The sequence below is a fragment of the Perna viridis genome, chromosome 5 (genome assembly GCF_037379345.1).
Source record: "Perna viridis isolate PV_CMFRI_1.1 ecotype Kerala chromosome 5, ASM3737934v1, whole genome shotgun sequence".
NCBI classification, from domain to species: Eukaryota; Metazoa; Mollusca; class Bivalvia; order Mytilida; family Mytilidae; genus Perna; species Perna viridis.
The window spans coordinates 16,152,595-16,169,574 of record NC_142449.1 but is presented as its reverse complement, the minus strand read 5'-3'; the positions used below and the strand labels follow the sequence as shown (position 1 = coordinate 16,169,574).

Genomic DNA, 16,980 nt, shown 5'->3' with positions numbered 1-16,980 from the left:
CAGGGAAAATAGTAAAAAATGAGCATCCCATACCTATAAAATTATTAATATTCATAAAAGTAACATGTTAGAATAATTCATATTTAAAACACAAATTTAGGCCAATCAACATTCACTTTTTAATTTACTGCTGACGGCGCAAATTTTGAACTTGCAGAATGTCAACAAACTGTGCAATTTTGACAATACTCATTTAAATTCAATGGATCGGTTTAAACAACCAGTAAATATTGTTTTTATGTTTGTACTTAAGGGTTTCAAGATATTGTTCCTTACTTTTATATTACAGTTTAGTATGCCCATTTTGCTACAATTACAAATATTTTATTTAGCTCTAACACAGTAACACCAACAATGTTAATATTCCATACGGGGCATTTTCTTTTACTTTGGGTACAAAGTAACAAATACAGATATGTTTGTATTTATTAGGAGAATTTTCTAATCAAAGCACATGTGATGACAGATACAATTAATGCTAAATATTTTAAAGAGTATTCAAATTATATATATATATACTATAGTCTATAGCGAGGAAAAGATTGAGTATTGGCTTATATGACATTTCAAAATATACATAAGAATACATATATCTTTAGTGTCATGAATAGAAATAATAAGACATGTGATGAATATAAAAAGGCAAAATCAAAGTATAATATAAATCACTTGCCACAATACATGCATCATAAGCCATACAATAGATGGATTTGTTTATTTACTCTTTTAATTGTTTTAATAGATTATCTCTGTTGAACCTGGCAAATACATGTACATGTATTAATAAAGGCAAGACAGAAATAAAGTGTCTGTCTGTCTAAAGGAGAGTTCGCCAATCTCATTAGTAATGTCATATTCACTAATTTGCATATCATTAAGTGTCAAATTGGTTGACAAATAAACAATTGACAATTTCACGACTAGAATCTTAATTTTCAAAACTTTATAACTGTTATTATATATCCAATTTTGGTTCTGTAAAATGTTTCATTTAGATAAAATAATTCATATTATTTATGTGAATTTATAACTCTTTTACTTGAAAAATAATTTTGTAGTGATATTTAAATGTAAACCTCTATTTTTGTATAAAATTATAATTAAAATTTTATGTGTATATAGTTTAATTACTGAATATTTATTTAAAAATTCCATGGATGAAAAGAATTTTATTTGCAATGTTGGGAACCAAAAGAATTTTTCAATTATCTTTAAAAATGAAAAAGTTATGACGATTTAAAGTTGATGCCCCATGCCACTCAATGGATTTTTTGCCAACCAAAACCATACATGTGAACCTACTGGTAGTAGTGCAGTTCTACCAGAATTAGAACCTTCCTACCGTTCTACCGATGAATCAGAAAATCTACCGCTTTCCGAACATTATACCGTAAACAAATTTTGGACTCCATTTCTTTTATTTACTGAAAGAAAAAACCCGAGAGGATGGAATAACGACATTTCCGGTTGATCTCGGATAGATAGGTGAACTGTTAATTACCGTTAATTAGGGTCATAAACAGTAAGCTAGGGCTTTAGTGGTTATTGACGAGACGTAATTTATAAGATGTGTGATGATTATACAACAACAGGTGATGACTGACAATTATCCAAAGTTTTAGTGGCACACGCTTAATTGATTAAATGATTTACTACCGACGAGTGGGACTGGTATAAATATTGATGCAGGACATATGATCTTTTGATGGTTATGGAAACGTTGACCATGCATTCACTGAAAATGACTGGAAGTATGGCTTGTTTTTTATCCAAGTCAATGGAGGAACTAAGTGATTTTTTTTCTATTTGGAGCACTCTCACGATCATCAACCGTCAAAATGCTGAACGTAATATTGCATCTTCAGCACCTCCTCCTAAGAAAGCAAAGTACTGTTCCAAATTCAATGCTGTGTTGAAGTCAAAGTTAAAGTGGTACCAAGCCAGTAATGACTATTTGAAATGAAATCATGCATGTAGTGACAATTTTTAAATGAAAATTATTTAATTAATTATGGTAGATATTTCCAAGGAGTATATATAAATCCTTGATACATTGAATTATCGATAATAAATAAAATCATTAAAATGTTCAAGTGTTACTCAATCAAAAAGGTCTTTCCAACTATTCAAATAGAGTATTCTGCATTTTTTTCTCATGGAAACCGACTTAAAACAAGGTTTTCCATAAATTTCACACATATTTGACTTGTTACACCGCCAAAAAAAAGCACAGATAAAAAACCTCCAGTTTTGAAGGAATTACTTTATCACATGTATGATATACTTTATTAACTCTTTTGGTCGAAAAATTAATAGGAGCAGTAAAATTAATTTTGGAAAAAATGAACTTTACCATGTGACTTAAAAATGCCTTGGTTACGTGGAGTCATTTCTCCAACATCTCCCTAAAACAGCTATGTATGTAGGATATAAACTGGGACTACCTAGTCCAACAAGGCACTTTGTGTAATAGAAGACTTTCATATTTGCTATTTACATCGAATCTGGTGGAATCTGGTTTGTGGTTTTATTATAGATTAAGAAATGATTTCAGAATCACCAGCTGCAAGAACTGTAATAGTTCTGTAGAAATGCATCTCCAAACATTTAACTACCTGAAATGTTTTTATTATACTATATGCATCATTTAAAAAAATTCCTTGCAGTAATCGAATCAAGTTTCTGTTCCTTTGGCTCCCATTGCAATATCACCTGATCTTACTCCTATTGTCCCCATTTTACCTTGATATAATTGAAGAACTTTTCTGGAATGGAAGTGAATGTGAAAGTCATCTATTACTAAAAAAATTTAACTGTAAAAACTTTTCCTTCCTGTCAAGTAATTGCCTCATTCATGTACACTGAGTTTCCTCCTTGTTACAGCCTAGACATGTCATGTTCCATGTTTGTTTGATTTGAAGTTTAAGTTAGACAAGTGTAACAGTTTTTCTGGAAAGGGGTTTTTCTTTTTGGTCAAAATTACTGACCAATCCGAGCTATTTTGCCTTAGTAATGACTGATGGACTTTGTTGATGTAGGCAGGTTTTTGGCTCTTATACTAATACCTGCTGTTCTAGTTGGCCATACAATGTATTTGCATGAGAACTTGGGGCTCAAGCTACTTGAGAAAAACAGAAAGAAGTGACTTTTCTTTCAGAGAGACATCAGGGAGAAGTGAACGCCTATGTGCATCATTCACAAACCTTTTTTTTAGTTATAATATATGTATATAATATATATAGGCTCACAGTATTTCTAGTTGATCATATAACTTCATTAAAAGCATAAGGACAAGTTAAAAGGGTAACATGCATATCATTGTTCTTTATTTCTTAGGTCCAACTTAATCCATAATGATTTATTGATAAAATACCCAGTCTCTTGGTATAAGTTGATCAAGAGTATAAATATTATGTTTAAAATGTACTACTGACAAATTAAGATTGAAGCTTTATTGACACATATTGTACCTGTTGGTTCAAACTTGTCTTAAGCTGAAGAAATGGAGAATTTTCTGTTCAATTATGGCCCCATGCAGGTCTGGGTGTCAAAAGAATTGGCCTGCAGCAGCGCTAAGCTTGTCGTAAAAGGCGACTAAATAGTGCTCAAAAACCTAGCTGGGGCTAGGCGATCTGCCCACAGAGCAACTGGGATGTGTGCCCCAGGTGGTGGAATGGGGTACCCCTGGCGTGTTACATGCTGGGGTTGTCAGGCTATAATACGGAAAACCTGACTGCAAACCATAGTGGTGCACCGTGTTGGGAAAGATGCCACGTTCCTTGCATGTTAAAGAACCCTGCTGTGGTATTCAATAGGAGTAGGAACCTTTGCGCTCCGCCACAGGAGGCTAAATTGCCCAACCTTATCCATTCACCCCCTCTTTTCTAGTGGCAATCAATGTTTGTCGACCCTATTTTCCCTGTGTCCCATCCTTTTTTTTCGTTTCATCATCATCATTTCATGTTCTTGTTATCATCAATTTCATGTTCATCGTCTGAATATAGCTGAAATATTCCTGCTCGGACGTTAAACCCCAACAATCAATCAATTATGTTCAATTATGAAACTAGATCATATTGCATGTTTTGTGTTTTCTACCGAATCATCAATAGAGATAGATTAACCCAAGAAACCGCACGACAACTTTGCATGTTTCATAACTAAGAACATAAGTTATTGTAAGCTGGAGTAAAGAATGTTCATTCTGTATCCTGTCTTAAATGTTGTTATTATAAGATGATATAATTACTTGCTTGTGACTGAATATTAGATAGATTTCGAAAATTTTGACATTTCGACATTTTTTCTTGGGACAAGCACAAGTTTCGTTTGATTTGTTATTGGAAAAGAGATAGCTCCAGTAAAAATACCACTGAAAAATAGAGTACAGACCTGATTTTGGGCAATATCTGAAAATGAGGAGGCTACTTCATATTGCTTTTCGTTTTGTCTGAAATATAGCTTAAATATATCTTTACGTGGGTTCCTCAATATTATAGTGGACATTTTGTTTGTCTGTTTTATTTCAATATGTTGTTTCAGAATTGCAACACCTAATTGAGTATTCTCTTTTTCTTTTTAAATATTTAATAGTTTAGAAAAAGATTACATTTCTCATACTGTACATTGTATACCTTGAATACTCATTTGTATGACTTTTCAGTTTTAGGAGTGGAAGATAATGCAGGGACAAGATGAAGTGGAAAATTGTACCCCTGAACTGACCTCAAGAAAGCAACTTTTCTCTAAGTCATCAATAAGGGCAAGTTCTAGAAGATTTACTCCATATGGACGCACACCAAAAAGTAGACAGTTGAAAGGTAAATACACAACAAAACATTTGTACATGGTTGAACTTGAAATAGGAGATGGATATACGTGTACTGTCAAGTTGAATGTCACATCATTTTACTGATTTTTGGATTTCATATTATAAAGAATAAATTCAAATATTCTTAATTATTCTGTAATAGAAGATTAAAACCATTTGCAAAACAATACATTTTGTGAAATGAACAAACATAGTTTTGTGTGAAAAGATAGAAAATAGAAGAATGGTTCTTAAAAATTCAAGAAAAAAAATAAAGAGTGCTTACAATGTACAGTGAAACCTGTTTAAACCAGACACATTTAAAAGTCCTTCATATCATTTTAAATATATTTGTAAAAAGAACTGTCTTAGCCAAACCAGAGGAGTTTTAACTGTATTTTTTTCTGTTTAAGTGATTACAAAAATGTGTTCTGTTTTGTAGGTGAAAATACTGACATATTGTCAAAAGGAACTGCTGCTAGACATGGACATAGAGGGAGGCGTTCTTTTGTGGCAATTGATGAAGAATGTGGAAATAATTTAAAAGGTACTGCTGAATGAAAGTTATTTTAATAGGTTGCTTATAATGACTCTCCTAAATGCTTACTAAGATGAAAGGTCTTGTGACACATGGATCTACACAACAAGGCATTAGTAATTGTTTGGTGTCAAATAAGGAAGGTACTGCCTCCTTTCATATTCTCTATCAAACCAATCATTGTTCATTTGAGACATGATTTTTTCCCGTTGTTAGTAGATTCTGCCATTTCAAATCTGAATTTTACTGTTACGATTCTTCATTTTACTGTATATTTACGTCCAATTTTGCCAATTTCCTCTTTCTTGACCTTGTATTTCTGTTCATAAAAAAATTTGTGTCACAGTTTTCTCTGCAACTACTCATTATAGTGGTTTGAAATTTTAACACATTCTTCCTGTAGGTATGCCATATGGTGGGATCCATTTTCAGAAAAATGTGACCACAACTTCCTGTTTACAGAGAACTTTGTTTATAGTCCTTATATTTTTATTAAAAGCAGGGGTATCACTAGTGATCCATTGCTCACAAATTTTTTTTGTTCTCTTTGTAGAGTTGACCTACAAGTCATGGAAACTGTTTAAGATGACTCCATTGTTCAAGTTCAGTACAGAGGCAGCTGACCTGAAGAAATACAGTAGCCGTTTGTCCGCACACATTGAAGCTGTAAATATAACTTGATATGTCAATTATGAATGCAGTAGAAACTCATTAAGTGAAATTAAAATTACCATATTTTTCGGACCATAAGTTGATATTTTTTTCAGCGAAATGTCAGTCCCAGCTTATTGTCCACTTCGACTTGTATTAGAATTTTTCAAGAAAAAAGTTCATCTACAATGCATTTCATTAGATTTGTTTAGTACATTTTGATTGTTTTCATTCAAAATTTTGGGTAAATTGTAACGAACGAAAGCCATCACTCAAACAGTCAAACCAGCGATCAAACTCGAAGATTATTGATCAGTGTCGCTATCCTTTATGAATGAATAATAAAATGTTAATAAAAACTTTGAAATTATTAAAATATATAAACAAACTCTAGAAGGTATGTTAGCAAAACTCTTATTCAGCTGGTAAGACATTATCGAGTGTTCCAGAGTTATTGGTCCTTTAATTTGCAAATTTATACTCATTTACAATATTTCATAACACATTTGCACATGGCTGAAATTATAATCAATTATGGAGTTATCTGAATGGCTAATTGCAACCAAATTTACAGGTAACAAATTTTTTTATTGTATTTTGAAATATCAGGTAATATTGTTTATTCATTACCACTCATAATTATGACCTATTCATCAACTACTTTCCCGCTAATTTCACACACTTGACATGTTGTTTATTTCGTACACCTGATGATCTAAGGCTTTATAACAATTGACACAGAACTCAATAAAAATAATTGAACTCACGGACAAAGAACACTTTAACAAAAATACAAATATTAATTTAATTCAGAAATACTATACAAAGTAACATAGCTGGAATAATATGCTATTAAAAATAAACAGCTCAGTTTGGATCTCCACTGACACCTTATGATATATATTTATTATATAAATGCACATGTGTAACCCTTGACTTATCTATGTTTTTTGTCCATTTTTTGTCAAAATTATGCAATTTGACTTATACTCCATATCTACTTATAGTTTGTTCAATATGGTAAATAAAGTTTTTTTATACAATGTGATAGGAGTATATGTAAATGATGTTTTTTTTTCTTCTAACTGTTCACCAATTTTTTTATTTTAATCTTTTTGTTAACAAAAGTACAGATGTGTCCAATTTCTGTTTTACCAGTTGTGACTATGAAAGGGAACTCATGAATACTGCTTTTTTTCTATTGATACAACTTCATTATTTTACTTATAGGAGCGACAGAAAGGTTTATTTGTGGACAACACTACTTCCAGCAAAGCTTACATCAGTGTATACAAAGGACTAAGGGTATCAGCAGGTAAGGGAAAAATTTAATTAAGACAAGAAATAGAGTTGTTTCTTCATGACACCATTTGGTTTGTGTTGTTCAGGACTTATGAGGTTTTAGAAATTTTGCATGAAAGTTAGTTACTTGTTATAGGTGCTTACCTTATGAATTCTTGGTATTTTCTACAAATTTTGACCGTAAGTTAAGCTTTACCTGTTGTGTTAACGGAAATGATGGATTTGATCAAACTAGCAGACAAAAATAGACATCTTTTCAGTGGAAATCATCCTGTTACTTTGTTTTGTTTTGTTTTTTTTTATCTATCACCTAATTAAAGAACCTGGACCTGGGCCATTTTCTCTAGGATTCCGACCACCAATAAAGTGCAGTAATAGTAAACCTTACGTACAAATGTAGCTTATTACATTTCATTTGAAATGTAGTGTTGGTAGCCATACTGACTTGATAGTCATATCCTGCATTCATTGTTAAAGAAAAGGTTTTGGGATCAAGCCTGACCCTGGCATATTTTTGTACTTTGTGGTTTTTTATTTGGTTAAAATGTCTTTATTTTTAATGTCATTTCTTTGTTCCAACAATCAGTTAGTCTTATCATGTTGGAGGATAGTTTGTATAGTTTTAAATTTCATGTTATAACACTTATTTCCCTGTGTTTCACAATCAGCAATTGTTTTGTGATGTCTTGAAATGTTCTTATTAATTCATTTATTACTTATAAGTACATGTACTTTTTTATGAACGGAATATGGGAAGAGTGGCCCAAGTCCTTTTTTAAAGATAGTTCAAACACCATTGATTCCCTCTCCCATCAGTGAATACATTACTTTCCTTCTTACACACCTTATCATTTTAATTTATAGCTGACAAGGAGGCAGTACAGATTATAATTAAAGGCAGGAATAGAGGAGGTAATCTATGTCTACATTTACAATGGCATCTGTCCTGTGAAAATGTTTAGATTAAGGACTTCAATAAATGTACAAGGGTAAAAAATGGATAAAACCTCATGGTATAACAATTCCTCATAATTTTCAAAGCATACTTAAAATCTGTTCTTTATGTATTCATCATTCAAACGAAAACATTTAGAATGCTACAATTATGCACTAAAAAAGATCTGAGAAAAGAACAACATTCAGTTTTATTTCCATAGCACTACTGAGTAAAGTAATATGACACAATATAATTGGTTTATTTAGGTTATGGAGATGAAACCATTCTGCTGACTTCTCTCCTGTGTAGTGTAGAGATGGAAAAGAATCCAATTGAGTCTAAATTTAGAAACCAGTTTGCCTACTATCCACTACTGATGGTTAAAGGCCTTGTAGCTGTAACAGATGGATTGATCAACTGGCTACAGGTAAAGGTTATGATGGACTACCGCAACCCCACTAACAGGGTTCATTCTGAAAATTAGCACTGCAGAGACAAGGGTCCCATAGGGAGTTACTCAACGAGCTATTTACTGAATATATGGAGGAATTAAATTTACGATTTTAAAAAACGTAGTGCTGTTAATATAGAAATAGGGTAAGATTATCAGATCAGTGTATTGGTCATGAACTTGTTAATGAAAAAAATCTACTTATAGAGGACAAAGTCCTCATACTGGTAATCAATACGATTTTAACCTTTGGCCTTTGAAGCACTGAGAGCCTGATTTCAGTCTGACAGGAAGTTAACCTGAGGAAAGTATACTGGTAACCTTAATGGATAACATAGTAATGATGGCCTTGTAGTTGTACCGTAGTAAAATCCCTATCGGCAACCTGTAGAACGGAGTGAGGATTTTACTAGTTTCATATCTTTAACAAAAGTTATGAAAAAAATGAATACATAGTCTAATTAATGTAAAATTGTAAAAATGGCTGATTATTATTCCAAAATGCCAATATTCAACTTCACCCTTTTACAGGTTACATCTGCATCAAACTGTTAATTAAGGATTACAATAATGTTTTATTATTTATGCATCGTCTTTACATATTTTTTCAGAAAATTTTCCCTTCCACTGTTGAAGCATAAGATACAATGTATGTCAGCACTTCTTTAAGATTTATTTTTATGCTTATTTCTTTTTCCTAACCTGTTTTTCTTTTAGAGCCAATTTGACTGTGTGATTACTCCGATATTATTTTCTGCTCAAGACCTTGCCTGGATGGTTGCATTATGGAGTGGTACAACTACTAATCCTGGTATGTTCTATCACATACATGTAGTATTCACATGTATACATAAAAAGAAAACATTAAGGTTTCTACAGATGTTCTACAGTCAATGAAAGACTAGCCAAAATGATAAAGGACTGTATAGGATTCAATTAGTTGGAAACAAGAAAAGTACACATTAAATTACTAGCCACAATCAATTTTTATTAACCCCAAGCTTCGGGCTAGTGGCTAAAGGGGAGCACTGTAATAAAAACAAAATAGTCACTGTTTATCTGAATTTTCAGACATCTACTTTCAGATTTTCAGAAATTTTACAAAGTCCCAATACAATGGTATAGAAACATTTACATGTAAATCAAATGTCAGCAATAGTTTTTGTCTGAATAACAAACTGATTCATCATGATAGTACTAACTATAAGATAATTAAAAAGAGAGAGTAATCAAGAGGCGATCTTACATATCACTTGCAAACAAAATTCTCTGTCATAATTCATCTTAGTTCTATTTGACTTACATAGTACAGAAAAGTAAACCAGTTGAGCTTCTTTACAAGACACCATCTGAATGTGAAGGAATAGATAAAGTAACATTTACAATAGAAGCTACTGATGTCAAGGATTTATGGGAGAGGTATACAGTAAACTGATAAAAAAGTGTTTTTTTTTCTCTATTGCATCCTTGATTTTAAGACTTGGATCTAAGTTTAACTACTTCAATCAGTTATAATTTTAACCTGTAGTTCACAATGCACTGAAGATTAAAGCTTTCCAATGATTATTTGAACAAAAAGTCTGTAGATTAAACTGAAGACTCTTGTCTTGTACAATGTTTAGAAAAGTGTACATGAATTTAAATAGTCAGATAGAAAATATAAAATTATATATATAGACACACACACACACACACAATGTCTCAGAATGTGACGACTCTATTCGCTACCTGCTCCATCGGATCAAATTGATACAGGGAAGATAACGTAAACTTATAGAAGGGTCTGAAAAATTCACAACGATGTTATGCTGTGACATATATATATATATTTTTTATAGATAGTTTGTAGATAGGAATAGCAATTCACCAAATTTTTACCTTGTATCTTTTTTGATTCTTGATTTTTTTTTCTATATACTTAGCACACCATGTCATTTTAAATTATTTTCAGAATCCATGATGACCAAGGGACAGAGTTTTCTAGTGAAGAAGTTACCATGTTTATCAATAGTCTTGAATCTCATTTTCATTCATTGTTTAGAGTCAAACTCTCAGTAAGTTTATTTTACTTTCATATTTTTCATTTTTTACTGTGAACTGTGAACTATCAGTTAAGAAAGGTTCAGTGCATAATTAAGAATTTAAGATGAAAAAAAAACCATTTGAACTTTTTGCTGATAAACCATACAAATTTACTAGGACAATTATACATGATACTGTGAAAGTATTATTGTTCATTGGTTACCTGTATTCGTGGGTCTGGTAAACCACAAAATTTGATTCCCATTCGTCTGTGTGATATAGTTTCCAATCCATGAATTCAAAAATCCACAAACTGACATTTTTTTCCCTAAACCAAAAAAATTGGTACCCATGAATAAAAGTACCTTCACAGTAGTCTGTAATATTTATTCCTTTAATTTCAGGCATTACAGTTATATAGTGTAGGCTGTTCTTTATGTTATATTGGTGATTCTGGTCGATTAAAGGTATACTTCAACATCAATATAATTCTTTTAATGTTTTATTTTTTTTTTTTTTTTTTTTTTTTTTTTTATAAATTAAATATATTAAACAAATCATTCAAAAAGCATTTATCACAATAAAGCTCGCACACAAACAAAACTCTCACACTCTTATTTTTGTTTATAGAAAAAAAAAATCTATTAAATAAATGCAATTTTAAACAAATTGAAAAGACTAAGCTTGCTGCTGTTGTTATTGAATGTAAAATAACATGAGGAAAAATTATAAATATCTAATCAAAAATAATATGTAAAGGGGACCAAAACTTTTCAGCTTTTTCTAAGCTTTTGTATTTAACAGCAATATACATTTCCAAATTCATGTACCTCTTTATTCTATTTTTCAACCCATATATAGTAGGCAATATTTCATCTAATTTACACTTATAAATATAGTTTTTGGTTATAATCAATAAAGTATTTAAAAGTAAAGACTCTCCTATATAACCTAATAATATCTGCTTTTTATCTAACATCAGATCTTGATAAAACTTATTAAGTCTTCTAAATAGTTCTATATAAATTTATTGTTTTTTTTACTTGTTATTCCTCTACCCAAACTCCTAAACCACTCTAGGAATTTGATGAAATTAAATTTTATAAGAAGGTTGGGTTTCATACATTATGTAAATATGCATAAAAGGATATAATTACTGAAGACACCAAAGGGAGATAATTGAGCTGTAGATATTTAACATTCATAATCTATTGATGCATCAAAGGGAGGGCTCCAAAGAGAGATAATCCAACATAAGGGTTTTACATGATAAAATTTTTTATGTAAAAATCCCAAACTGCTCAAGGAATTTTCATGAAATTTCATAGGAGTGCTGACCAGCATATGTAGATGTGTATAAAGGAAATTATTACAATTCAATTGATTTTCATTTAACTCCATTTGAAACAGAGTGTACCTTTTTGTGAGCATCTTCACAGTAATTCTATTTAATAATGCTTATTTCCCATTGTAATTTTTCATTCGTTTTAATCTACCTTTTTACTTCATACCTTAAATTTGTTTTTATTAAAGTATGTCAATATTTCTTCTTTTATAGCATTACATGTATTATGACCAGAATTAACATATCAAAATATTGTAGAATTTTCTGTTTCTATAATTTTGTGCCAAGCTACTCATTAGGAGTCATTAGCAGATCAGATAAACATTTAATTAATCAACTTTTACACTAACTTTATTTTCACTTCAGATATTTTCAACAGACCATGTGTTGTGGATATTGCGATATTTGACAGAACTTTCTATAGAACACTTTACCCAGTCCTGTAGTTGATGAAAAGAAGTTTCTTTTTACATTAGATTGACAAAAAACTAAATAGAGGAAGCAGAATGTCTGTAGGCACAAAGCTCCTTGTCAACAATTATTTCTACTATTCCACACAATATTTTTAATATGAAGTTTTTTTTTCGTTCCATGAGATGTCAGTTCCTCATCAAAAAGGTGAAAATCATTATTAATCAATAAAAACTTTAAGCTTATGTCAGAATATATTGTTAATTGCAGTTTATTAACATTTGTAATGTGTAGCATTCATTTGTTAATCATAATATATTTTTCTTAAATATGATATGATCATGCAAAATCTGTCTCATTAATGAAGTTTAATGGGGTATCATCATAAAATATCAAAATCAGCCCCCAAGACCAAAGTGTTCATAATAAATTAGAAAATTTCATTAATCAATCGTTAATAATGTGTCTTCATTGTAAACAAAGTTTTATTGCTGTTCATGCATGTTTATCACTGAAACTGAAGATGAATATTAAGTAAAATGAGAAAATTCAAACAAATTATGGAAAATAGCTTTTTTTCAAGGAGACATTATTATGTAGAAAACATAGGCACATGTGTCAAACTCAATACTCCATTATTTATACGAAAACAGCCTTCTTTGTTATTGCAACATCTGCAAAAATATTTCGATGTTCAATGCTTGCCCTCTACATTTTTTCATTGAAAAACTACTGCATAACCTCTGGTTTTCCTTCAAATTCTTTGAAAACTACACTGAGTCAGTATTTTGTAATGACGTTACTACTCAAATATGACAAAAATCCCTCCTTTCATAAATAAAGTGGTTAGTATAAAGAGTTCTGACTTCAGTATTTTAACATTCAGTTGATTTTCTTTTTAGAATGAAGTTATAGTATACTGTTTTATTTTCATATTATGTTCAGGAAAAATATTTTTATTATTTTTTAAGTCCTGAGCTTTAGTTTAACATCGAGGAACAAATTTTAATCTTCATATGATAAAATGTAGATTTTACACTGTTTTCAGTCAGTTTCTTAAAACTATTTTATTCCAAATATGGTGAAGAGTGAGGATTACACTCATACAATGTATATGGTCGTCTGGATTGATTCTGAACATGAATCTAATTTTACATTTCTTAGGCAAAGATAATTGATTATTGTAAATTTTATCATGCTGTGATAATTTGTCTTTGTTGTGTTGTACTTTTATCTGTATTTGATCAGTATTTCTCTAAAATTGTTTTGTTTTAATGTGATTTTTAGCCAGAAGTTAGAAATATTTGTTCCATTCTTTATCCTGATATTTTGATTTTGCTTGGTCAGATTTCCACAGTTGATGATGTTTATATTTTTATACAATAGTCAGTTAGTTATTGTATAAATTGTCAAACACAAAATTTATTACCAGTCTAAGCACTTTAAAGTTCTAATCATGTGATGCCTGAGTGGTACAACATCTGTAAAATTATTTTTTTTCCTTAATCTCTTAGTTTTTTTAGAAATATTGGCATTAACTGGAACTTAGCAGACCGTTAAGATAAATAGATGTTAATGAATACAGATCATTTCTTTTAACCAAAGTTTATGTTTTTGTTCTTTATTATTATGACTTCTCAAAATTACTTAAAAATGATTCCTTTGATATTTTACTTATACATTTAGGTCTTTTCATCAAATTTATTTCTAAGTCTTTTAAAAAATATTTTACACTTTGGTTCAATGTTTTTGTTGTTACAGTTGAATCATATGTATATCTTTACTGTATATAGCTCTTATTAGGATACTAATATGTACAAATGTATAAAAAATAAATAAAAGTTATGAAAGTTATGTGTTGACCTTTTTTACAGTAAAAGGATGCAGGTATTTTTCTACTTTGGAGGTGTTCCTAAGTTAAGTTTATGTCATTGTCATTTTAGGTCACAATACTTTAGGTTTCATAATAACATTGAATATCACAAAATATCAATGTAAGTTATTCCACATCATAGGTAACAAGCCTCAGCAAGTTTGTTATGATATTGAAATTCAATAAAGTGAGTTGATATTTTGTGATATTCAACTTTCCAGGGTTTTAACACCTTTTTCTTGACTCCTTTAGAATATTTTGGCTGCTTGACATATGGCATCTGTCATGGTAGAAAATCTAGCAATCATCCTTCAATGATGTCACCAATTAGTGTTAGAACAACATTAGAAATGTTTCAACAACACATTTGACCAATTATGTTTTATTGAAAGTGATGCACAATTTTTTTTTCACATCACTAGTTCATATCAAATCGCTCGTGGTGTAATATTGCAAATATATTGCCATCTTAGTAAGAAGTAGATCAAACGACAAAATCATAGAGAAACATAATCTCTAGTCAATGATTATTACATGATACCCTCAGAAAAATTTTGCAATTGCATGTTCCATCATCTGTCCGTCCATCCCCTGCAATTTCAAAATGATAAATTGAGAACTTCACAAAATAAATCGTTTTGAAACTCTAGACAGCTGTTAAGTACTTTAAAATACAGGTTAAGTACAATTTTCAGCTTAATTAAAAAAATACTTTTTGCGTTATGCCATTTTTCACTCTTTAACATATATGAATTATCATTATATTGAGGTGTACATATCAATTTTTTATTGCATTTCTATAATTATTTATAATTTATTAGACCATTTACTATGGTTTCCTTCTTTATGTGCACAATAACCAGAATTAAACCCCCCCCCCAAAAAAAACAAAAAAAAACAAGGTGACACATTTGTGCAGTGATGTTTTTTTTAGCCAACTGCAGCCTGTCCTTATGTATGAGGCTATCATAACTGTTTATTGAAAACCCATGGGTTGCCTGTGACTGATACTTGTCATATTTCTTTTGTCTCTTTGACATACTCACCATATCTACTCTTTTTAAATCCTGCATTCATATATATAAACATAGTAGCGGGGTATCATTTAATGTCCCATTAGATGTCCTTTTTTTCATATGGAAATTCCATTTAGGGAAAATTTTTGCATAGTACTAATTTTGTGTATTTTACTGGTCTGTCTACAAATGCAAAAAAAAATTCTTCAAAATGTTTACTCTGGGCTTAGTACTATGTGTAACACGAAGAATCTGCCAAAATAAGAAACAAGTAAATTTTTTGTAAACGTTTTTACCTAAAAATTGCTAAATTTTACACCTTTAACCCTCAATACAGTGTTGCATTATAAATTATGGCAAGCCAAAAATGAGCATTTTCTAATATTAAAAAATGATTTTTTAATATTACAAATTCATTTTCTAATATTACAAATTAAATTTCTTATATCACAAAACACTTTTTTAATATTAAAAAAATCATTTTTTAATATTAAAATTCAATTGAATTTCTAATATTAAAAAACTGTTTTTGAATATTAGAAATGGATTTTCTAATATTACAAATGTTGTATTGCTGTATTCAATGACGATTTTTGAATATTAGAAAAGCATTTTTTATATTAAAAAATTTGACTGATTTTCTAATATTACAAATTCAATTTGTAATATTACAAAATGGGTGATATTTTATAATATTACTAAATCAGGAATTTGTAATATTAGAAAATGAATTTTTAATATTAGAAAAGGAATTTGTCATATTAGAAAATAAGTGTTTTCTAATATTAAAAAATGATTTTTTAATATTACAAATTCATTTTCTAATATTACAAATTAGATTTCTATTATCACACAACACTTTTTAATATTAAAAGTTCAATTGACTTTCTAATATTAAAAAACGATTTTTTAACATAAGAAATTGATTTTCTAATATTAGAAAATGGATTTGCCAATTCAGTTGCAATTTTTTTATATTAGAAAATCATTTTGTAATAATAAAAAATGTGACTGATTTTCTAATATTACAAATTCATTTAGAAAATGAATTTTTAATATTACAAAATGAATTTCTAATATTAGAAAATCTTTTCTAATATTAAAAAAATGATTTTGTAATATTAAAAAATCATTTTCTAATATTACAAATTTTGTTTTGTGATAATAGAAATCTAATTTGTAATATTAGAAAATGATTTTGTAATATTAAAAATTCATTTTCTAATATTACAAAATATTGATTTTTGTCAACTTTGGTTTGCCATAGTAAATTGATTTTGTAGACTTTTGATTCTTTTAACTTTTAAAATTCAATTAATTGGTATTTGCCATAATTAATCCAAGTCCATGAATTTTAGCCTTTCTAGAGGAGTTAGAACTTAGATAATAAAATACTCATGAGTTTTGATCTTTGTTAGATTAAGTATCCTTGTTACCAAAATGATGAAATACCTATTCTAAAAATTAAATTCAAGTTATTGCTTCATCTTTAGGTCAGTCAGCACCAATTTTAGTAAAAATAAAAAATAACATGACTATTCTGACGCCAAAAATACGTCTTACTGTCTAGCGCTCATATACAGATTTACAGTCCAGTTTTTGGTACTACTTTTTATTTTATTAT

General features: G+C 29.7%; 1 protein-coding gene and 1 long non-coding RNA gene across 3 annotated transcripts; one reads left to right on the top strand and one right to left on the bottom strand.

Moving 5' to 3' along the window:
• Positions 1-121: 121 nt before the first annotated feature.
• On the top strand, positions 122-14,321 carry LOC148616253 (centromere protein L-like). 2 transcript variants are annotated; one of them, XM_088583121.1, is made up of 12 exons: positions 135-223; positions 4,664-4,820; positions 5,253-5,357; positions 5,902-6,014; positions 7,230-7,314; positions 8,166-8,213; positions 8,505-8,665; positions 9,407-9,500; positions 9,997-10,108; positions 10,641-10,743; positions 11,116-11,178; positions 12,423-14,321. In XM_088583121.1, the coding sequence occupies exons 2-12, from the start codon at positions 4,682-4,684 to the stop codon at positions 12,504-12,506; spliced, it is 1,107 nt and encodes a 368-aa protein (XP_088439247.1). In that variant the 5' UTR covers positions 135-223; positions 4,664-4,681; the 3' UTR covers positions 12,507-14,321. The 2 variants fall into 2 exon arrangements, with proteins under 2 accessions (XP_088439248.1, XP_088439247.1); XM_088583122.1 differs by lacking the exon at positions 11,116-11,178 and having other exon boundaries at positions 122-223.
• On the bottom strand, positions 11,212-16,939 carry LOC148616252 (uncharacterized). Its single transcript, XR_015922134.1, has 2 exons — positions 16,809-16,939; positions 11,212-14,931 (listed from the first exon to the last, which is right to left on the bottom strand). It is a non-coding gene; the product is annotated as an uncharacterized LOC148616252 (long non-coding RNA).
• Positions 16,940-16,980: the final 41 nt, after the last annotated feature.

What these genes read in the sequence shown, in the direction of transcription:
- LOC148616253 (XM_088583121.1), top strand. Translation starts at nt 4,682, where the DNA reads ATGCAGGGACAAGATGAAGTGGAAAATTGTACCCCTGAACTGACCTCA. An exon ending in ATGTGGAAATAATTTAAAAG is followed by an intron (nt 5,358 to 5,901) that starts GTACTGCTGAAT and finishes TTCTCTTTGTAG; the next exon opens with AGTTGACCTACAAGTCATGG. An exon ending in TGGTACAACTACTAATCCTG is followed by an intron (nt 9,501 to 9,996) that starts GTATGTTCTATC and finishes TGACTTACATAG; the next exon opens with TACAGAAAAGTAAACCAGTT.